This window comes from Lolium rigidum, chromosome 2 (assembly GCF_022539505.1).
Source record: "Lolium rigidum isolate FL_2022 chromosome 2, APGP_CSIRO_Lrig_0.1, whole genome shotgun sequence".
Lineage (NCBI taxonomy): Eukaryota > Viridiplantae > Streptophyta > Magnoliopsida > Poales > Poaceae > Lolium > Lolium rigidum.
Window position 1 is genome coordinate 276,060,269 of NC_061509.1, and position 22,251 is coordinate 276,082,519.

The window sequence follows — 22,251 nt, forward strand, 5'->3', positions numbered from 1 at the left end:
GTTGTTAGTAAATGATCAAATCAGGAGCAGAAAATATTCATATAAATAACAAACAAATAAAACCTAGGGATCGTAACTCGTAAGAAGTGTGTCTTCTTCTTCAACCTGCACTTGCACATAATAGAATCTAAGTTCTAGTTAACTAGCTTTGTTGCAACGAAACGATGACATTGTGAGTCTGTACCAGACGATATTAGGATCCATTTTCTTGTAATTTTCTTTCGCGGGAATGTTCATTGAACCGTATGATGCACGTTTAATTGGTTTCTTGTTCACGATGTGCACTCCACGGTCCAGAAACATCCAAGTCAGTCGGTGTTGCCTTGGGACCAATCAGACCAGCCCAACTCTCAAACCTGACTACACAATGCACCCCTGGTGATATGGGCTCTTACGGTCATCTGTTCAAGTTATTTGTTAAATATTGTCCGAACACATTGAGTGGTCTCACGCGACTGAAGCTGGAGAATTTGAGGCTACTGGAGTCAGACTTCCATGAGCTTTTCGGATTATTTAAGCAACTGGAGTTCCTACGCTTGGACAACTGTGGCATGAAGTTTCCGTCCTTGCTAGAAGTGGAACACCCACGACTCCGTGAACTTGAGATTCTCAGGAGTAATTTTGAGACGGTGGATCTGAAGTGGCTGCCAGAGCTCACAACGCTGACCTTTTCTTGTTGGCTACCTCAGCATGATGATCCTTTATCTTTTGGTCATGTCCCGCTGCTCCACACCGTCAGCATCAGATATAAGGCTGGATTATCGCACAAGATGCTCAAGTTAAGTGAATTTCTTGGCAAAACAACCTTAAGCAACCTGCACGTAAACTTCCAAAGTGAAAAGGTTAGTGATTGTTTTGGTCTGGTTGATGATGCACGTAGATTTTCCTGACAATGCCTTTATGAGGTTGTAGTCTTTAATTTGGGCAACATATTTTGCATTATGTCTATCTTTTGCAGATTTGGGTTAAACCTGAAGGCCTGAGAGAATTGTCGCAGGTGTTCAAGAAGCTAAGGTTTGTGAATTTGTCTGGCATTTCAGAAGAATGTGACTTGACTTGGATGATGTTTGTTCTGCATGGTGCACCTTTCCTCGAGGAGCTATGCATCAGGGTAAAGTCTTTCTACCTTTCCACAAAACCTTCTTCTTTTACATCAATGAATGCAAATGTTTGTCTGATGAGAAACATTGCAGGTTTGTGACTGTTTGGGGATATGGGAGAAAAAAGCGCTCACATGTAGCAAGGAGAGGAAGGACGCAGATGCAAAATGGGAAACGTCTGCATCTGGTTTCAAGCACCATAACCTTTCAGTGCTCAGGATCATTGGGTTTCAGTCAGAAGATAAGTTTGTGAATTATGTCACAGCTGTCATGGAATCAGCAGTCAATCTGAAGGAAATATACCTGCATGAGAAGCCAGTGTGCGAGAAGTGTATGTATGATCACCGGCCAAAGAATAGGTACCCGCGGACAAAGAGCCAGAGGACCTTGGTTAGTAACAGTTTCGGCATGGATATGCGCCCGCTTTTAACTCTTCACTTCCCGAGTTTAAGAGAACAGTGTTATGGTTCTGCTGGGTAACAAGAAAACATATGTTATGGTCTTGATGAGCAATTATTTGTGTAGTTCTTATTTTACACTTCGTTTACATTTTGCAACGATGACTCTTAGTCGTTTCTTATCTCAGGAAGTAACTGCATATTTTATTAGTAGTAAAATATTGCTAAGAAACTAAACTATTCTTTCTAAGGGTTCAAGTTTTCAAGAGAGCTCGCTATCTTAAATTTCAGTGAGCTCAGTATTACTTTTGCATGAGTGTGATGCCAATTTTTGTTTTGCATTTTCTAGTACGCCAGAATCTTCTATTGTCTGGTCAGCAATCAATTCAGATGTTTGCATGATGTTCCTTAAAAAACAGCTGTTTGCATGCTGCTTGTTATTTTGCTGTCCATGTAAACTAAATTATTATTGGTGCTGGAGAAAAATGCCATTTGTTAAAGTCATACGGCATGATACACATAAATTCAAATCCATGGGAAAAACCAAGCATCTGGAATGGGAAAGTTTTGTTAAACTGACACAGAAGTTACTGCAACGATTGTAAGGTTGAGAAAGGGGACAGAAGACCTTCCAGATTAATGACATGCTCTCAAAGAACCATATCAACACGATACACATTTACACATCACTGGATCAAAATCCAATATATATCTGCAAACTCTCAAACTTGGCATTAGCTAACCATATATATAGTTCAGTTTTCAGATCATAAATTCCCAAAGGACCATACAAACTGATGCACTCATCACTAACATGACAAACACATAATTACAAACCTGGTATAACATTTACTTACAGTACCACAGGATTATGTAGTTCTTGAGTTAATGGCATGATTTGCAATAATGCCACGGTTACTTTTTACTGGTTTTGATTGATTATACAAGGAACTATGCAAGCTGATATTAAATAAACTACCTGAAAAGCCTTCAGCTATCTTTTCAGGCACACAAAGTGATAAAGGTTTTTTAATGAAAACACTACGGTAATCTTGCCTTATGATCATCGCTCATTACAGAGAAGTCCAGGAAGTGAATCCTGGCACCTGATTCGATGCACTGGGTCATTAGCTTCCTCATTGAACACCTATGCTTCTTTGACCGTGGAAACATAATTGGCTTTAAAGGCTTCATGTGCTTGCATTTTTCACATGACAGTCTCTTATAAAGGTACACATACTTCAGATTGATCGCTGCATTCATGACACGCCTGACATGACTCGCCATGTAAGACTCGAAGCAGAAGATGATGAGCTTGGTAAGACGGTGGTGCTTGAAATTTGATGTAGGTGATTCCCACTCTACGCCCTTCTCCTCGATATACAAGCCTTCTCTCCTCTTATCCTTATCCATTTGCATTTCACACGGATGATCAATTACCTGCATTCCACCCATAGGACATAGGTAAATGGAACAGTTTGGTTTCACTGCAGACATCTATCGACCAAGTAAACCCCAGGTGCGTGCAACCATAAGGGAAATAATAACACAACAACTCAAACAAAAAAATAACAGAAGAAGCTTTAGGTTCGAACAAACCATCATGTAGAACTCCTCCAGGGATGGCGCAGCTTCCAGAATGAACATTGTCCATATGAGATCATACCCTTCAGGAATATGACCTAGATTGACAATCCTTAGTCTGTTGAACGCAGATGCTAGCCTTTTGGTCAGAGACTCTGGTTGAACCCAAATCTGCAAGAATAAACACATGATAGGATAAGTAGAGAGCAAGTGAAGAAAGAACAAATCAGTCATCCCAGACTTACCTTTTCACATCTAAACCCCAACATCAGGTCCCGTACAGAGGTCTCACAAAGTAACGTACTTAACTTGATCATCTTGTGGCAACTAAGAGCAGCATTTTCGAGGCTCACAACCTCGAGCAATGGGACATGACCGAATGACAGCGGTATTTCTTCGAAAGACCTCCAAAACGCGAAGTCTGTCCGGGTGAGTCTTGGGAGCCACTTGAGTTCAACTTTGCCAAAAAGGCACCTGACCATACTGAGCTCACAGAGCTGCGCGTGCTCAACTTGGTGTGTTATCATACGCATTGTGCCGCAACGGAGAAAACCTAAATACTTCAATTGCTTGCAAGTGCCGATGATGTTGGAGAGGAAGTCGGATTCAGAAAATATCAAATTCTCCAGGGAGAGGCGTGTCAGACCAGTAAATACATCGAGACACGCATAAAAGAATGACACGAACCAGGCCCCGTAGTTCAGATGATCCTCAAGCCTGCACTGTTTACTTTCCTTCACTGTCAGAACTGTGAATTCGGCCTTCTCAATCTTGTGTGTGGCCATGGCATTGCCAATAGCGTGTCCAATGGATATGGGGACATCATCGCTCAAGTAGAACTCCGTGCTCAAGAGGCGGACAGTGTGTCGTCCACCCGGATCCCTGCGTGCCAGCATGCTTTTTGTCGCTTCAACCACGGCTGCATTCATCCGAACCAAGTCATCACCACCAGAGATATTGGCGCTTGACACCCCCTGAGGCACGAAATCCTTGGCATTTATCACGAGTCGGGAGAGCTCAGCAGAGAGCCCACTCCACCGTCTAGAGAGGATGCAAGTTCTCGCGGCGTCGCGGACATCGAGTCGGTCGAGGATGCTGATCAGAATGTCGCCAGGCAATGCGCTGAGCCTATCCTCTCTCCTGCGTTTCTGCATGTGGCATGGGGACAAAAGTAAGTGTTTGTTTCATACCAAGATGCAATTTGGATCCTCAAATATGCAGTTCATATACAAGCACAAAGAAGTAATTTTGATGGAGTACAAGATTTACAAATTCGAAGATGTATTACTGTATGAAGGAAGTCATTTTGATTCAGTCTTAGAGATACAATTCTACATACTGTCGTACAGATGCAATTTTCATGGTTTTACAGGTTTTTAAGAAGATTAGAGGACTATGTTGTCTCTGGAAGCAAAAGATGTAGAGGAAAAGAAACGACAAGGACTCACCCGTATGCTTGGAACGCATGGTTTGGCCGTCGATCTGGCAGCCGGTGGCCGTTTCGCCATGGCAGGGGAGGCTTTCTGAGGTCTTGGGAGTTGCTATGCAGAAGATCTTGTAGCGCCTGCGCAATGTGAATCTGGCACTCGATGACTTGTGAGTTACTGGAAGGGGGTCGAATTCGGAATCCGGGTTGCCTCATGGCATCGACGATGCGACGGAGCACCGGCTGGCTGTACGAGGACGCGGCCAACCGCTACGACCTCCGCGTCTCCCAGTCCCACCTCGCCAGCGACGCGCTCCGCCTCGAGAATACCGAGCTCACCTGAATGTAGAGTTGTATGAAGGTACGGCTCACCGCTCCGAGCCGCAGAACGAATTCGACCCCCTTTCGGTTTAGACTACACAAGGAGAAATCGAATCCTTCTGATTTCTGTCTCATAGTTTCCATCCAAGGGGAACACGAGCCGATGTATACCAAGTCCAGGCGATCTCGCCTGCACATCTAAAAAAAGGTTTCGGAGGAGACCAGCAACAAGTGCCACATTACAAGTTCTCCCGTGCCTCGGCAGATCCAGGCGGGAGCCATGGGGGTGAGTTCCTTGTCCATTCTTTTCCTCTAGATCTTTTTTTTCTTCAGTCTCTGATGAACCTATTTATGGGGGAAAAAAATAGCACCTTCCGAGACGTCAGAAAGCCTCTCCGGCCTCTAATCTCCGGCGACCAGCTGCCACATCGATGGTGAGTTCATTGTCGCTCTGTATACTGTTCTCCTTTCAGCCAGAATAGTTAGAACTAGAACCTATTATGCAGAAAAGTATATTAAGTCTGTATCTGTTGACCACATAAACATTGACATCTGTGTATGGAAATTGTATCTCTGAGACTGAATCAAAATGTGGCTTCCTTGGGAAAAATATACTACACCCAAATTACATCTTGGTGATTGCACAGAAAATTGCATCTCTGATGATATTGAAATCGCATCTTTGTGACAAGTGTGAAATCAGCTCTTATAGTTGTTTCTATGTCAAATGCAGAAACGCAATAGAGATGATATGCTCAGCTCACTGCCTGATGACATTCTCGTCAACATTCTTGACCGGCTCAATGCCCGCGATGCTGCAAGAACCAGCGTCCTCTCCAGGCGGTGGAGTCAGCTCTTGGTCAAGCTCTCTCGACTGATAATAAATGCTCAGGACTTCCTGCCCGAGGGATTGTCAAACGACAACATGTCTGGTGACGACTTGGTTCGGGTGAATGCTGCTGCTGTTGAAGCGACAAAGAGCCTGCTGACACGCAGAAATCCAGGTGAATACACCTTCCGCCTCCTGTCCACGGCATTCTACTTGAGAGATGATGCTCCCATATCCATCGGGCATGCTGTTGGCAACGCCATGGTGACACACAAGGTTGAGAAAGCCGAATTCACTGTTTTGACAGAGAAGCAACACCTGCAGTGCACTCTTGATGATACGGTGAACTACGGGGCACAGTTCGTGTCATTTTTTAACGAGTGTCCGGATGCATTTTCTGGTCTGACACGGCTCTACCTGGAGAATCTGACATTTGCTGAATCTGACATGGTCTCCAACATACTCGTTGCTTGTAAGCAGTTAAAATATTTAGGTTTTCTCAACTGTGAGACAGAGAGTTGGATGACGCTCCAAGTTGAGCATGCACAACTCAGCGAGCTCAGTTTCGTGGATTGCTGTTTTGGCGAAGTGGAACTGAAGTGGCTCCCGAGACTGAGTCGAGTAAACTTTGTGATTTGGAGGGTCTACAAAGACCTACCGCTGTCATTTGGTCATGTCCCATTGCTTGAGGCTGTGACCCTTGTAAATGTTGCTCTTAGTTGGCACAAAATGGTCAAGTTAAGCACGTTACTTTCTGAGACCTCTGTACAGGAAGGAAACGCTTCGCTTCGCTCGGGTCGTCCCCCGCGGGCGACGACCGGGCGAAACCCTAGCCCCCTCGCCTCCACTCCCTCTCCTCCCTCCTCCTCCGCCGCCGCCGGCGAGGGCCGCCGGGCAAAGCCCGCGCGGTGCCGGCGGCGGCGGGACCTCCCTTACCCGCTCGCGGTGCGACTCTGCGCGGGGCAGTAGCGGACAGCGGCGGTGCTCCTAGGGGCTCTCCGAGCTCGGTCCGGCGGCGGCGGCCCGGCAGGTCGACGGCGGCTCGTGGCGGAGGTGTGGGCGGACGCGGCGTGCGGCGGAGGACAGCGACGGAAGGCAGCGGCGGAGGAAGTTGCCGGCGGCGGCGCCGCTCGGATTGGGGCCGGGCGGGCCCCGATCCGGGCCGGACGGGCCTCGTCCCGGACCAGGTGGGTCCGGATTTGGCCAACGCCGGCGGAGCCCCCCATGCTGCACCATTGCTGGTCCGGATCTGGGCCGGTGGGCCCGGCTCCGGCGGCCCTTGGCAGCGCGAACCGCGAGGTTCCCCTACGTCCGAGAAGGTGGAGGCGGTGCTTTGGCTGCTGTTCGGTGGCGAGTTTGGGGTTGCCGACAAATTGACCGGCTTGACCGGCGGCGTGGTGGCGTCGGCAACGGCGCGGCTATGTCCCCGGCGTCGTGGCGAGGGTGCTCCTTTGCGGTGGTGCGCGGTCTCGGCCGGGCTATCTTGCGAGGAGTGAGGTTGCGGCGGCGCCGTCCATGGCATTAGGCTAGCACATGGCGGCTCGGTGGTGGCTTGGGTAGGTCTGGCATGAAGCTGCAGCTCGGATGGCGGCGGCAGCCTAGGCGCAGCAGCGCGGCGGCTTGGCTAAGGGGCTTGATCGTGGCCCGGCAGGCGGCCGGGCCTAATCTAGGCCTCCTCGGCCATGCTACTCGCGTCCCGGACGGCGTGCTCCTCCGGTGGCGGTGGGTGGATCCCCTCCCTAGGATGCCACTTGCTTTGACGGTTGCATGCGATGGTGTCGTCATACCCTGCCAGTTTCGTGTTGTGGTGTGCTGATCATGCCATGGGCTCGAGCTCGTGGGGATGCCGGGGCGGCGGCCTCGGAAGGTGGACTGCGCGGGTGGCTCTACGGCGGGCAACGTGGCGGTGGTGGTGGTCTCTCCCTTCGGTCATGGGGATGGCGAGGAGCAGACGATGGGGGATCCTGGTGTTGGCGGCGCTTCGGCTTTGGCAACTCCCGGATCATGTTTCGGAAGCCTAGCTTGGGGACTAGGGCGGCTTAGTTTCGGGTGCGGTGTGCGGATGCTTCCGGGTGAAAACTCAGCGCCTCGGCGCCAACGGCGGCGATGCTCGCGGGTATCGTTACCCTCTTGGGGGCGTCGTTGTGGGTATCCGCCCCGTGGTTTGGCTCCGGGTGAAAACCTTAGACCTCGCGGTCTCGTCGGCGGCGGCGCGTTGCGTCGTTACCCTCTTGGGGGCGTCGTTGTGGAGTCCGGACTCGACTTGGTTTCGTGCATCTGTCTCCAGTGGCAAGTTTAGGTTTTCTGTGTTCTTCTTTTGTTTTATCTTTGATCTGCTTTGTAAGAGGTTCTCCTCTCCACCTTGTATCGGTTCGGCCGTTGCGGCTTTATTTATAAAGCGGGGCGAAAAGCCTATTTCGAGAGAGACCTCTGTACAAGAACTACACTTGGGGTTTAAATGCGAAAAGGTAATAATTTGGGATGATTTGCTTTGTTCTGGCTTCCCTTGGTTCTCTACTTATCATCCAATCATGTGTTTATTATTGTTGATGCAGATTTGGGTTCAGCCAGAGCGTCTGACGAAAAGGCAGGCATCTGCGTTCCAGCGACTAAGGATTGTCAATCTAGATTGCATTCCTGAAGGGTATGATCTCACATGGACAATGTTCATTCTGGAAGCTGCACCATCGCTGGAGGAGTTCTACATGACGGTATGTCCACACCAAAAGCTTGATGTATGGTTTTTTGTTTGAGCGGTCCACACCCGTGCTTTCACTTGGAGTAGAGATGTCTCGGTGGGAAAATCAACCTGTTCAATTTACCTCTGTACTATGCAGGTAATGGATCACCCGTGTGAAATGCAAATGAATAAGAGGAGGAGGAGGAAAGCCTCGTATAGCAAGAGGAAGGGCGTAGAGTGGGAATCACCTACACCCAATTTCGTTCATCACCATCTTACCAAGCTCATCATCTTCTGCTTTGAGTCTTGCATGGTGAGTCATGTCAGGCGTGTCATTAAAGCAGCGGTGAATCTGAAGGATGTGTACCTGTATGATAGACTAACATGTCATAATTGCGAACACCTGGAACGTCTAAAGCCAAATACGTTCCCGCTGTCAAAGAAGCATAGGTGTTCAATGAGGGCGCTACTGACACAGGGCCTCCATTCCCATGCCAGGATTCGCTTCCTTAGCATTGATGGAATTCACGATGAGCATGCTGACATGATACTGTTCTAGTGTTTTCGTTGAAAAGACTGCGAAGTTTGCTTAATAATGTTTGTACTCTATGACTTGTGGCAGGTTTTCTTATTTGATTTTCCTCTTGTAGCTGAAAAACCAGATGAAAGATATTGTGGCACTGTTGCAAATTATTCCATGAATTACTTAATCCCATTGTAAACTTTGAAGTAAATTTTAGGCCAAGTTGTAGAATCATATTGGATATTGATCCAGTGATCTGCAATGTGCATTTGCGTTGCTGATGAGTGCATCAGTTGATATGGTCCAATGAATGTGTAAATTGTGTGTCGTTTTGATGATGGATGCATCGTGTCCTTTGAGAGCTTATCATTGATCTGGAAGGTCGCCTAGAAGGTCCATCAGTTGGTGATGGAAGCCGTAGCCTATGTTTGTACTCTATGACACATTTTCCAGCATAAGCTGTTTATTTTACAGCCGACAGCAAATGTAACAAACTGCATGTGAACACCTGAACCAATTTCTGCCAAAACCACGAGAAGATCGTGTATAGCAAAACAGATGCATGATTGACAACACATTCATTCAACCTGGACAAAGATCATTGGGTTACAAGCATCATTTTCAGCATCAACAAGGATATTCATTAAATTTGTGCAAGGAACCTGAAGCACAGAGCGAAATCTCCAGGTGAAGTATTTATTATTGAAACGATGCCAAAAGGTGAAGTATTTGATCTGAGGCTGCAATCACTGCAATGCCAGCTCCTATCCAAACAGTAATAAAAAGGCTGTTAACCAGACATCAATATATGACACCAGCTGCCTCCCGTAGTTGAGCAGATCTTCATCGGAGCACAGGCTACCATCCTTCCTTGTCATTATTTCAAACTCAGCAAAACCAACATTCTGTGTTGCTACGGTACTGGAAACTGCCTGACCAATGAAAATGGAGTCATCTCCCAAGTAGAATTTCACGCGCAGGAGTCGAATTGTGTAAAGATTTGCACTCCTGCTTCCTAGCATGCTCCTGGTTGCTTCAATCATGGTGGAATTGAGCCGAATTGCATCATAGTAGGGTAACTTTTTATTTGACCATTGGCGCAAGCGCTCAAAGGGATCAACAGTTATAACAACTCTGGAGAGCATAGCAGGGATGTGCTTCCACCGTCTGGAGAATATGCTGGTTCGTGTGGCATCGGCAATATCAAGTCGTTCCACAATGGTGAGAAGAATATCATCAGGCAACTTGCTCAGCCGATACTCTCCATATTTCTGCATTTGGCATGGAAATAAATGAGAGTTCATCTCTTAAAGACGAGTAATTTTGATAATTTCCAAAAATAGAGATGGATTGCTGCTATGGTTTATAGTTTTCAACTGAAGGATGCAATTGCTTCCAGAAACAACAATACATATTTTTATAATCTTCGCAAAGATGTACTGTATGTAATTTTGATATATTTATTACACCAAATGCAAACATATAATCCTCCGAAAGAGGAGAACTCACAACCCGGAGTACTTACAATCCAGCGGAGGAAAAAAGTATAAAGAGGACAAGGAACTCACCGCTACGCATATCCATCGTTTAGCTTTGCCGGATGACTTGCCCATTAATGCTCTCGTCCGAAATCTGATTACAGCGGCTAGGGTTCTGCGGCTCACACGAGTTGCTGGCCTCCTCTGAAAACTGATATCCTGGGAATCCCTGGCTTCCCCGGTGTCTCGGAGATTTATAGCGGGTTGGTTGGTGCCAACTAAGAGATTGAAATCGAGAAGGATTTGGACTCCTTGTAAAATCTAAACCGTAGCAGGATTAGAGTCGGACTGCAGCTCGTTTAAAACTTTGATTGCTAACTGCTCCTCCGACTGCCGCTCCCAAAGGATTGCAGCTAAAAAAAAGCTGCTTATTTGGGCGAATCTAAATTAAATACTGCTCCTGTGTTGTTGGTTACAACCTTATTCGACCAAAATTTACTTACAGTGCAACATGATTTATTCATGGAACGATTCGCAATAGAGACATAATTTATTTTTACAGTACAACTGGTTTTGATTAAACAGGGCACTGCAGACATAAAAGAAAATTCAAACAAGAAGACAAGTTATGGAGTACAAGACTGGGCCGCTTAATTAAACAAACTTCCTGAAAAGCCTTCAGCTATCTTGTAACGAAAACACTAGTTCAGTATCATTGCAGCATGATCAGCGTGAATTTCATCAGAGCTAAGAAATCGAATCCTGGCACGTGACTGAATGTCCTGGGTCAGGAGGTTCCTCATCGAGCACCTATGCTTCTTCGATGACGGAAACGTAGTCGGCTTCAGAGGTTTCAGGAGTCGGCACCGCCGACATTTAAGTCTACCATACAGGTACACATCATTTAGATTCACCGCTGCTTTCATCACACGCCTGACATGGCTGATCATGCAAGATTCAAAGCAGAAGATGATGAGCTTGGTAAGATGGTAGTGCCTGAAATTCGATGTAGGTGATTCCCACTCTACGCCCTTCTTCTCGCTATACAAGCCTTGGCTCCTCTCCTCCTTATCCATTTTCATTTCACATGGGTGATCCATTACCTGCATTCAACCCATAGGACAGGAGTAAATGGAACAGTTTGGTTTTGCCACAGACATATGTACCCCAATTGAAACCACAGGTGTCGAACAGAAAGCAATAGAACAAACTTTAGGTGTGAGCATACCGTCATGCAGAACTCCTCCAGCAATGCTGCCGCTTCCAGAATGAACATTGTCCACGTGAGATCATACCCTTCAGGAATGGTATCTAGATTGACAATCCTCAGTTGGTGGAACGCATACGCCACCCTTCTGGTTAGACACTCTGGTTGGAGCCAAATCTGCATAAATAATAAGGACGTGATAGGATGAGTAGAGAACCAAGCGAAGCAAGACCAACTGACGCAAGAACAGAGCAATCATCCCTGAGTTACCTTTTCATATCTAAACCCCAAGTGCAGCTCTCGTACAGAGGTCTCAAAAAGTAAAGTGCTCAACTCGACCATTTCATGCCAACTAAGAGCAATAGTTGCAAGGGTCACAGCCTCGAGCAACGGGACATGACCAAATGACAGTGGCAAGTTTTTGTACGTCATCCAAAACGCAAATTTTATTCGAGTGAGTCTCGGGAGCCACTTGAGTTCAACTTTGCCAAAACGGCAACTCTCAAAACTGAGCTCGGTGAGTTGAGCATGCTCAACTTTGACTGTCATGCAATTATCTGTCTTGCAATTGAGAAAACCTAAATATGTCAGCTTCTTACAAGTGACAAGGATACTGGAGAGCATGCCAGATTCAGAAAATTTCAAATTCTCCAGGTAGAGCCGTGTCAGACCAGAAAATGCAACCTGACACTCGTTAAAAAACGACAGGAACTGTGCCCCATAGTTCGTAATATCATCAACAGTAACTTGCCGGCGTCCTTTCTCTGTCAAAACAGTGAATTCGGCTTTCTCAATCTTGTGTGTCGCCATAGCATTGCCAACAGCATGTCCGATGGATATGGGGACAGCATCTCTCAAGTAGAACGTCGTCGACAGGAGGCTGATGGTGTGTTTGCCTGGAACTCTGCGTGTCAGCATGCTCTTTGTCACTTGGGCAGCAGCAGCATTCATCTGAACCAAGTCATCAACAGATACATTGGCGTTTGACAAACCCTCAGGCACGAAGTCCTTAGCATTTATTATAAGATGAGAGAGCTCGGAGGAGAGCCGAATCCACCGTTTAGAAAGGATGCTGGTTCTTGCAGCTTCAGGGACATTGAGTCGGTCAAGAATGTTGACCAGAATGTCATCAGGCAATGCGCTGAGCCTATCATCTCTGTTGCCTTTTTTCTGCATTCAGCATTGAGACAAATAAGAGTTGTTCTCACACTAGTCACAAAGTTGCAAGCTTGATGTAGCACAAGAGATATAAACTTGACATGTTTTTCCAAACAAAAAAATACAATTATGAAAGAAGCAAATTTGACTCAGTCTCGATTCTCCAAGATGCAATTTTCATACAAATGCGATTTCTATGTAGTCCAGAAGATACAAACTTGTAATTATGACGTAACTAAGTTCAAGTTTTAATGAAATAACTTCGACTGGAGATCTAGAGGGGAAAAAGAAAGGACCAGGAACTCACCCCCATTGCTCCAGCGTTGATCTGCCAAGGCCTCAGAAGAACTTGTCTACTATTGTGTTTCTGCATTTGGCATGGAGACAAATTAGAGTTAGTTTCACACCAGTCACAAAGATGCAATTTTGATATCCTCGGAGATGCAATTTCTATTCAATCACAAAGATGTATTCTTCGATGTAGTACAAGAGGTACAGACTTGACGATACTTTTCCCCAATCAAAACTATGTAATTAAGGAAGAAGCAAATTTTTATTCTGCTAGGGAGTTGCAATTTACATATACAATAATAAAGCTGTAAATTTTAGGTAGTAAGAGAGGTAGTGAATTGACGATAATTTTTCACAATCAAAACATTGCAATTAAGAAATAAGCAATTTTTGATTCAGCCTCAGAGTTACAGTTTCCATAGCCTTAAAGATGCAGTTTTCATGTCGTCCAAGAGATACAAACTTGAATTATTTTTCCCCGTAAGCAGGATCAAGGTTTATAGAAGCAACTTTGGTTAGAGGAAGGGTTCAATCCGAGAACAGAACATCTAGAGTTAAAGGAAGGACAATGAACTCACCCCCATGGCGCCCGCGTTGAAGGCTGAAGTGAGGCTGAAATCTGGCGCGCGGCTTCCCTTGGTGTCCTTGTTTGGAGATTTATAGCGGCGGTCGTCGAACGGCGGAGCTATCAACCGGCGGCGGCGAGGGGCGGCTCCGACGAGCGAGCGCAGCGTCGCCGGTCCGTGCTGTTTGCCCAGTCGCCGGTCGGGAGCGGCGATTGGCGGGAGCGGCGGTGAGGGCGGCGGCGCCGGCGGGCTACGCGCTGGTGGCGCCGACGAGCTAGGGGCGGGAGCGATGAACCCTAAACCCTACCGGGCTCGCAGGTTCGCATGCGATTCGGTCTCAAGACCCAGAAGCTCAGAAATCCGCAGTGACAACTCAGTCACGTGCGAATAAGATAGAAGAAGATAGAAGACTGAGAGCATCTCCAGTCGCGTCCCCCAAACCGTCCCCCAAGCTGACGGCGCCGGACGAAAAAGCGTTCCACCGCGTCCCCCAAAGCCCTTTTTGTCCGGCGCGGCCCGATCACGGTGTCCGGCGCCCCGAGCCCGTCCCCGTCCCACGGGGACGCTCCGGGACGCCGGACACAACGAAAGCGAGGCGGGGAGTGGCGGGCCGACGCGTCGGCGGCACGGAAGGCTAAAACCCCGTCGCCTACCTTTGGTCAAGCGACGTTAATGGCGTCCCTGTTTTCCCGGGCGACGCAGGGACGCGTCTCGTCGTGCATGGCCGCGTGGCCGTCCGCGCCGGAGTTATTGCGTGCAACCACCCGCTGCCGCCGCTGTTTTAAGACGCCCTCCAGTTATCGCCGCTCATCATAATCCTTCTCGTGGCGGTAGCGGCAGCGGGCGGCAGCAAGGGAGGCGCGGCGGCGCCCTCCTCATCCCGAAGCCGGAGGTGAAGGAGGAGCCGGAGGAAGCGTCGCAGCGGCGCGCTGGCGGCGGAGTACGAGCGGCAGCGAGCGGCTCATCGCCGGCAGCGACGACCCCGAGGACTGCCCGGGGCTGCGGGCGGCGTTCTTGGCGTCCATGGACGACAAGGACGCTCGGAGGGGCGACCTGGACGCGGCGATCGCCATGTCCATCCGCGACTCCGGCAAGCCGCTGGTGGACCTCACCGACGACGGCGAGGCAGGACCAAGCGGCTTGGTGAAGGACGAGCCCGTGGACGAGCCCGTCGACGAGCGCGTCAAGCAAGAGGTCGTCACCGACGAGATGTACAACTTCCGGCAGTACTACGACGCCTCCGGCCGCCGCAAGTGGTTCTAGATTAGGTTTAGTTTTAAAGTTAGTCAAATTTCGTTCGAATCTATGTAAGTTTGGACGAATCTAATCGAATCTAGTCAAGTTTAAAATTTACGAAATTTTGTTTGGGGGACGCGACTGGGGAGCGACGTCCCCCAAACGCGGCACGAACGAAACACGTCCCCCAAACGCTCAATCCGGCGCGGTTTGGGGGACGGTTTGGGGGACGCGACTGGAGATGCTCTGAATATGCCACATTAGAGCATCTCCAGCCGGCGTCCCCCAAACCGCGCCAGATTGAGCGTTTGGGAGACGTGTTTTGTTCGTGCCGCGTTTGGGGGACGTCGCTCCCCAGCCGCGTCCCCCAAACGCCGCCCCCAAATATTTAAAATAATTTTTTTAACACATAAACCATTTATATCAAATGTAGTATGGCATGCCCCTCCATCCTCTGCCGGGGCTTCGACTTCCTTCTTCCCGGTCTTGATCCTCCACGGCGCGGCCTCTTCCTCTTCTCCGCCTCAGCGTCAAGCATGTCCTGGAGGGACGCGATGATCAGCAAATGCTCCCGCAGGTCGTCGTCGAACGCTTGCTCGTCCTCCAGCAGCAGGGCAACCATCTCATCGTTGCTGTCCATGGCTAAAGCAAAATCAATGGTTAAAATTGCGCCGAAGCAGACGACGCAACAAACAGCGGCCAATCGCGCCTACCTGGCAAGTCGTCGAGCATCTTCTGTGCGCGGAGGTGGGGCGGATTTGACGGCGCGTTCGGGGACGCGCCGGGCGACGCGGCGGCGGCGGCACGACCGGCGGGAGCCCCAGCCGCGACAACGGTGCCGACTCTCAGCAGAGATTAGACGCCCAAACGGCCGGGAAATCCAGCGGCGGCGGTGGGGTGGGAGGCGCGGGAAGGAAGGAGCGACGAGAAAAGAGGCGCGAACCAACGGTTTATGCAAATAGTCGCCGACATGTGGGAGCCCGCCTCGCTCGTTGTGTCCGGCGTCCCCGGAGCGTCCCCTGTGGGACGGGGACGGGCTCGGGGCGCCGGACACCGTATCGGGCCGCGCCGGACAAAAATGGGCTTTGGGGGACGCGGCTGGAACGCTTTTTTTGTCCGACGCGCCCCAAATCCCTTTGGGGGACGCGACTGGAGATGCTCTTAGGGCATACCCAAAAGCGACCCCAAAGGTATGAGACGTGCGCCGGCGCGATTCAATACGGTTCGGCACCGCCTTAACTGTTGCCGATGTACAATAAAGAGCGCATCTCTTTCCTTCCCCATTGCAATCTCGCCGCTTCCGATCTCGCCGCACCTCCTTCCTCGGCGGCAATGTCGTCCTTCCACAAGAACGTCCTCGCGGCGAACGGCTTCGGTCGCGGCAGCCTCACGGTGGCGGAGGCGTGGTAGTTGTACCGCGCGCGGTACCCTGTCCCGACGGACATGCGTCTGCCAAACAGCGGCGGGTGGAGGATGGCCGTCAACGGGGTCAGCATCCCGCCGCCGCCGGCGGCGGGAACCAAACGCTGAGGGGACGCGATCAGGACCCAGCGTGCTCGCCTCATCACCGAGGAGCGGGCTGACCCCACCTGGGCCCCCACCAGTAACGATGACTAGTGGGCGGATGTTCTGGGAGGCCAGCGTCCAATTGCCGTGGGGCGACATGCACCTCCCCCACGGCTGGCACCTGAGCACAGATCGGGTTCCAGTGCCGCCGATCCATGGCTCCGGTCGCGCCCGCATCGCGGAGATCCGGCGGTGGCGCACGCAGCTGCCGACGGACCTCCGGGAGGATTCCGCCTACAGCGACACAAGTCCCAGCGGCCCACATGCTTCACCTCGGCGACGGCGAGGCCTCGCCCGTAGCGGCCCACATGTTTCATCCAAGTCTTCATCCGCCCGACGAGGCCGTCGGTGCTGCTCATCTCGGCGTCGTGCTGCGCCTGGAAAAAGTCCGCCCACCAATCATCATTATCGGTGGGGGCCTAGGTGGGATCGGCCCGCTCCTCGGCACTGCCTGTCGCCGGCGGCAGCGGGACGCCGACCCCATTGACAGCTGATACGTCTCCAACGTATCGATAATTTCTTGTGTTCCATGCCACATTATTGATGTTATCTACATGTTATATGCACACTTTATGTCATATTCGTGCATTTTCTGGAACTAACCTATTAACAAGATGCCGAAGTGCCGTTCTCGTTTTCTGCTGTTTTTGGTTTCAGTAAATCCTAGTAACGAAATATTCTCGGAATCGGACGAAATCAACGCCAAAGTTCCTATTTTCATCGGAAGCATCCGGAACACCCGGGAAGGACCGAGAGGGGGGCCACAGGGCCACCAAACCCTAGGGCCGGCGCGGCCGGAGGGGGCCGCGCCGCCCCTATGGTGTGGCCCCCCGTCGGCCCTCCCGCGCCGCCTCTCCGCCTATAAAGAGCCCCTGGATCAGAAAACCCGATACCAATTGACGAAACCCACGTAAACCCGCGAGCCGCCGCCATCGCGAAGCCAAGATCTGGGGGACAGGATCTCTGTTCCGGCACCCTGCCGGAGCGGGGAAGTGCCCCCGGAAGGCTTCTCCATCGACACCGCTGCCATCTCCACCGCCATCTTCATCACCGCTGCTGCTCCCATGAGGAGGGAGTAGTTCTCCATCGAGGCTCGGGCTGTACCGGTAGCTATGTGGTTCATCTCTCTCCTATGTGTTTCAATACAATAATCTCATGAGCTGCCCTACATGATTGAGATTCATATGATGATGCTTGTAATCTAGATGTCATTATGCTAGTCAAGTGAGTTTTACTTATGTGATCTCCGTGAGACTCCTCGTCCCACGTGTGTAAAGGTGACGAGTGTGTGCACCGTGTGGGTCTCTTAGGCTAGATTTCACGGAATACTTATTCACCGTTGAATGGCATAGTGAGGTGCTTATTTATATCTCTTTATGATTGCAGCATGTTGTATCACAATTTATCTATGTGCTACTCTAGTGATTTGTTATTAAAGTAGTTTATTCCTCCCTGCATGTGTGCAAAGGTGACAGGTGCGTGCACCGTGTTAGTACTTGGTTTATGCTATGATCATGATCTCTTGTAGATTATGGAGTTAACTATCGCTATGATAATATTGATGTGATCTATTCCTCCTACATATGCATGAAGGTGACAAGTGTGCATGCTATGCTAGTACTTGGTTTAGTAGCGTTGATCTATCTTACACTAAAGGTTACTTAAACATGAGCATTATTGTGGAGCTTGTTAACTCCGGCATTGAGGGTTCGTGTAATCCTACGCAATGTGTTCATCATCCAACAAAAGTGTAGAGTATGCATTTATCTATTCTGTTATGTGATCAATGTTGAGAGTGTCCACTAGTGAAAGTGTAATCCCTAGGCCTTGTTCCTAAATACTCGCTGAGTTACTACCGCTTGTTTCATCGTTTTACCGAGTTACTACCGCTGCAATACTACCACCATCAACTACACGCCAAGCACTTTTCTCGGCACCGTTGCTACTGCTCATACTTATTTATACCACCCGTATTTCACTATCTCTTCGCCGAACTAGTGCACCTATTTGGTGTGTTGGGGACACAAGAGACTTCTTGCTTTGTGGTTGCGGGGTTGCATGAGAGGGATATCTTTGACCTCTTCCTCCCCGAGTTCGATAAACCTTGGGTATCCACTTAAGGGAAACTTGCTCGCTGTTCTACAAACCTCTGCTCTTGGAGGCCCAACACCGTCTTGCAGGAAAGGAGGGGGAACGTAGACATCAAGCACTTTTCTGGCGCCGTTGCCGGGGAGGAAAGGTAAAAGGCACTCATACTTCGGTCCCAGGTAAAGTATTTTTCTGGCGCCGTTGTGTGTGTGCTCAAAGCTATTTCCTTTAGATCCTGCAATTGCATCTTGTTGTTTCTTGTTTACACTAGTTTGGCATAATGTACAAGAGTGAGCTTCTTATTCTGTTTCCTGATTTAAAACATGGATTGTTTGATGCGAAAATTAAAAAACCTATGAAATCTTATTTGCATGCTGGTAGTAATATTAGTATGAACGCTTTGAACACCATTGTTGACAATGATATAGAAAGTTCTAAGCTTGGGGAAGCTGGTTTGCATGATATTTTTAGTCCCCCAAGCATTGAGGAGAAAATTTTCTTTGATGATACTTTGCCTCCTATTTCTGATGATGATAATGATAGTGGTCTTTTTGTGCCACTTACTGCTGAGAGTGAATTTTGTTGTGATTATACTATGCCTCCTACACTTGATGAGAATAATAATGATAGCTACTTTGTTGAATTTGCTCCCACTACAACTACTAAAATTGATTATGCCTATGTGGAGAGTAATAATTTTATGCATGAGACTCATGATAAGAATGCTTTATGTGATAGTTATATTGTTGAGTTTGCTCATGATGCTACTGAAAGTTATTATGAGAGAGGAAAATATGGTTGTAGAAATTTTCATGTTACTAAAACACCTCTCTATGTGCTGAAATTTTTGATGCTACACTTGTTTTATCTTCCTATGCTTGTTACTTTGCTCTTCATGAACTTGTTTATTTACAAGATTCCTATGCATAGGAAGCATGTTAGACTTAAATGTGTTTTGAATTTGCCTCTTGATGCTCTCTTTTGCTTCACATACTATCTTTTGCGAGTGCATCATTAAAACTGCTGAGCCCATCTTAATGGCTAAAAAGAAAGAACTTCTTGGGAGATAACCCATGTGTTATTTTGCTACAGTACTTTGTTTTATATTTGTGTCTTGGAAGTTGTTTACTACTGTAGCAACCTCTCCTTATCTTAGTTTTGAGTTTTGTTGTGCCAAGTTAAGCCGTTGATAGAAAAGTAAGTACTAGATTTGGATTACTGCGCAGTTCCAGATTTCTTTGCTGTCACGAATCTGAGCCCACTGCCCTGCAGGAAGCTCAGAAAATTATGCCAATTTACGTGCATGATCCTCAGATATGTACGCAACTTTCATTCAATTTGAGCATTTTCATTTGAGCAAGTCTGGTGGCCTAATAAAATCCATCTTTACGGACTGTTCTGTTTTGACAGATTCTGCCTTTTATTTCGCATTGTCTCTTTTGCTATGTTGGATGAATTTCTTTGATCCATTAATGTCCAGTAGCTTTATGCAATGTCCAGAAGTGTTAAGAATGATTGTGTCACCTCTGAACATGTTAATTTTTATTGTCCACTAACCCTCTAATGAGTTGTTTCGAGTTTGGTGTGGAGGAAGTTTTCAAGGGTCAAGAGAGGAGGATGATATACTATGATCAAGGAGAGTGAAAGCTCTAAGCTTGGGGATGCACCCGGTGGTTCACCCCTGCATATATCAAGAAGACTCAAGCGTCTAAGCTTGGGGATGCCCAAGGCATCCCCTTCTTCATCGACAACATTATCAGGTTCCTCCCTGAAACTATATTTTTATTCCATCACATCTTATGTGCTTTTTCTTGGAGCGTCCGTTTGTTTGCTTTTGTTTTTGTTTGTGTTTGAATAAATTGAATTACATCATGCTTGTGTTGGAGAGAGACACGCTCCGCTGGTTCAAATGAACACATGTGTTCTTAGCTCATAATATTCATGGCGAAGTTTCCTCTTCGTTAAATTGTTATATGGTTGGAATTGGAAAATGATACATGTAGTAATTGCTATAAATGTCTTGGGTAATGTGATACTTGGCAATTGTTGTGCTCATGTTTAAGCTCTTGCATCATATACTTTGCACCTATTAGTGAAGAATACATAGAGCATGCTAAAATTTGGTTTGCATAATTGGTCTCTCTAAAGTCTAGATAATTTCTAGTATTGAGTTTTGAACAACAAGGAAGACGGTGTAGAGTCTTATAATGTTTCCAATATGTCTTTTATGTGAGTTTTGCTGCACCAGTTCATCCTTGTGTTTGTTTCAAACAACCTTGCTAGCCTAAACCTTGTATCGAGAGGGAATACTTCTCATGCATCCAAAATACTTGAGCCAACCACTATGCCATTTGTGTCCACCATACCTACCTACTACATGGTATTTTCCCGCCATTCCAAAGTAAATTGCTTGAGTGCTACCTTTAAACAATTCAAAATTTATCACCTCTGATTTGTGTCAATGTTTTATAGCTCATGAGGAAGTATGTGGTGTTTATCTTTCAATCTTGTTGGGCAACTTTCACCAATGGACTAGTGGCTTCATCCGCTTATCCAATAATTTTGCAAAAAAAGCTGGCAATGGGATTCCCAGTCCCAAATTAACAAACTAAAAATAGACACTCCTCCATGGTATGTGATTGTTGGACGGCACCCGAAGGATTCGGTTAGCCATGGCTTGTGTAAGCAAAGGTTGGGAGGAGTGTCATCATAATAAAACTAAAATAAAAAGGTACTCCTTCATGGTATGAGATTGTTGGCAGGCACCTGAGGATTCGGTTAGCCATGGTTTGTGAAAGAAAGGTTGGAAGGAGTGCCATCCAAAAATAAAATAAAATGGGAGCCGCTCTTTGAAGGTTTGTCTGGCAAGGGGTTAGAGTACCCGCTACCATTCGTTGACAACAACATACACCTCTCAAAACTTTACTTTTATGCTCTCTTTATGTTTTCAAAATCAAAGCTCTAGCACAAATATAGCAATCGATGCTTTCCTCTTTGAAGGACCATTCTTTTACTTTCAATGTTGAGTCAGTTCACCTATTTCTCTCCACCTCAAGAAGCAAACACTTGTGTGAACTGTGCATTGATTCTTACATATTTGCATATTGCATTTGTTATATTGCTTTGCATTGACAACTATCCATGAGATATACACGTTATAAGTTGAAAGCAACCGCTGAAACTTCATCTTCCATTGTGTTGCTTCAATGTCTTTACTTTGAATTATTGCTTTATGAGTTAACTCTTATGCAAGACTTATTGATGCTTGTCTTGAAGTGCTATTCATGAAAAGTCTTTGCTATATGATTCAGTTGTTTACTCATGTCATTACCATTGGTTTGATCGCTGCATTCACTACATATGCTTTACAAATAGTATGATCAAGTTTATGATGGCATGTCACTCCGAAATTATCTTTGTTATCGTTTTACTCGCTCAGGACGAGCGAGAACTAAGCTTAGGGATGCTGATACGTCTCCAACGTATCGATAATTTCTTGTGTTCCATGCCACATTATTGATGTTATCTACATGTTATATGCACACTTTATGTCATATTCGTGCATTTTCCGGAACTAACCTATTAACAAGATGCCGAAGTGCCGGTTCTCGTTTTCTGCTGTTTTTGGTTTCGAAATCCTAGTAACGAAATATTCTCGGAATCGGACGAAATCAACGCCAAAGTTCCTATTTTCATCGGAAGCATCCGAACACCGGGAAGGACCGGAGGGGGGCCACAGGGCCACCAAACCCTAGGGCCGGCGCGGCCGGAGGGGGGCCGCGCCGCCCTATGGTGTGGCC

At 47.7% G+C, this 22,251-nt stretch overlaps 3 protein-coding genes across 3 annotated transcripts; 1 reads left to right on the forward strand and 2 right to left on the reverse strand.

The window, feature by feature from the left end:
* Nucleotides 1–2,539: 2,539 nt before the first annotated feature.
* On the reverse strand, nucleotides 2,540–4,236 carry LOC124690991. Its single transcript, XM_047224292.1, has 3 exons — nucleotides 3,328–4,236; nucleotides 3,098–3,253; nucleotides 2,540–2,938 (listed from the first exon to the last, which is right to left on the reverse strand). The coding sequence occupies exons 1-3, from the start codon at nucleotides 4,234–4,236 to the stop codon at nucleotides 2,540–2,542; spliced, it is 1,464 nt and encodes a 487-aa protein (XP_047080248.1).
* Nucleotides 4,237–5,556: 1,320 nt separating this feature from the next.
* Nucleotides 5,557–8,955, forward strand: LOC124688859. Its single transcript, XM_047222479.1, has 4 exons — nucleotides 5,557–6,423; nucleotides 8,085–8,126; nucleotides 8,214–8,369; nucleotides 8,496–8,955. Exons 1-4 carry the CDS (start codon nucleotides 5,557–5,559, stop codon nucleotides 8,895–8,897), a joined length of 1,467 nt encoding a protein of 488 aa, XP_047078435.1. The 3' UTR covers nucleotides 8,898–8,955.
* Nucleotides 8,956–10,854: 1,899 nt separating this feature from the next.
* On the reverse strand, nucleotides 10,855–13,695 carry LOC124688860. The gene is made up of 5 exons (XM_047222480.1): nucleotides 13,574–13,695; nucleotides 13,012–13,071; nucleotides 11,817–12,716; nucleotides 11,568–11,723; nucleotides 10,855–11,442 (listed from the first exon to the last, which is right to left on the reverse strand). The coding sequence occupies exons 1-5, from the start codon at nucleotides 13,577–13,579 to the stop codon at nucleotides 11,041–11,043; spliced, it is 1,524 nt and encodes a 507-aa protein (XP_047078436.1). The 5' UTR covers nucleotides 13,580–13,695; the 3' UTR covers nucleotides 10,855–11,040.
* Between the last annotated feature and the right edge of the window lie 8,556 nt (nucleotides 13,696–22,251).

Excerpts from the sequence above, each read along its gene's own strand:
- LOC124688859 (XM_047222479.1), top strand. The coding sequence starts at position 5,557 with ATGCAGAAACGCAATAGAGATGATATGCTCAGCTCACTGCCTGATGAC. Across the intron at positions 6,424-8,084 it reads CGTTACTTTCTGAGACCTCT|ACCTCTGTACAAGAACTACA; the intron begins GTACAGGAAGGA and ends ATTTCGAGAGAG. Across the intron at positions 8,370-8,495 it reads TGGAGGAGTTCTACATGACG|GTAATGGATCACCCGTGTGA; the intron begins GTATGTCCACAC and ends TGTACTATGCAG.
- LOC124688860 (XM_047222480.1), bottom strand. Across the intron at positions 12,717-13,011 it reads TCAACGCTGGAGCAATGGGG|AAAAAAGGCAACAGAGATGA; the intron begins GTGAGTTCCTGG and ends TGCTGAATGCAG. Across the intron at positions 11,724-11,816 it reads TGGGGTTTAGATATGAAAAG|ATTTGGCTCCAACCAGAGTG; the intron begins GTAACTCAGGGA and ends TTATTTATGCAG.
- LOC124690991 (XM_047224292.1), bottom strand. The coding sequence starts at position 4,236 with ATGCAGAAACGCAGGAGAGAGGATAGGCTCAGCGCATTGCCTGGCGAC. Across the intron at positions 3,254-3,327 it reads TGGGGTTTAGATGTGAAAAG|ATTTGGGTTCAACCAGAGTC; the intron begins GTAAGTCTGGGA and ends TTATTCTTGCAG. Across the intron at positions 2,939-3,097 it reads TGGAGGAGTTCTACATGATG|GTAATTGATCATCCGTGTGA; the intron begins GTTTGTTCGAAC and ends GGTGGAATGCAG.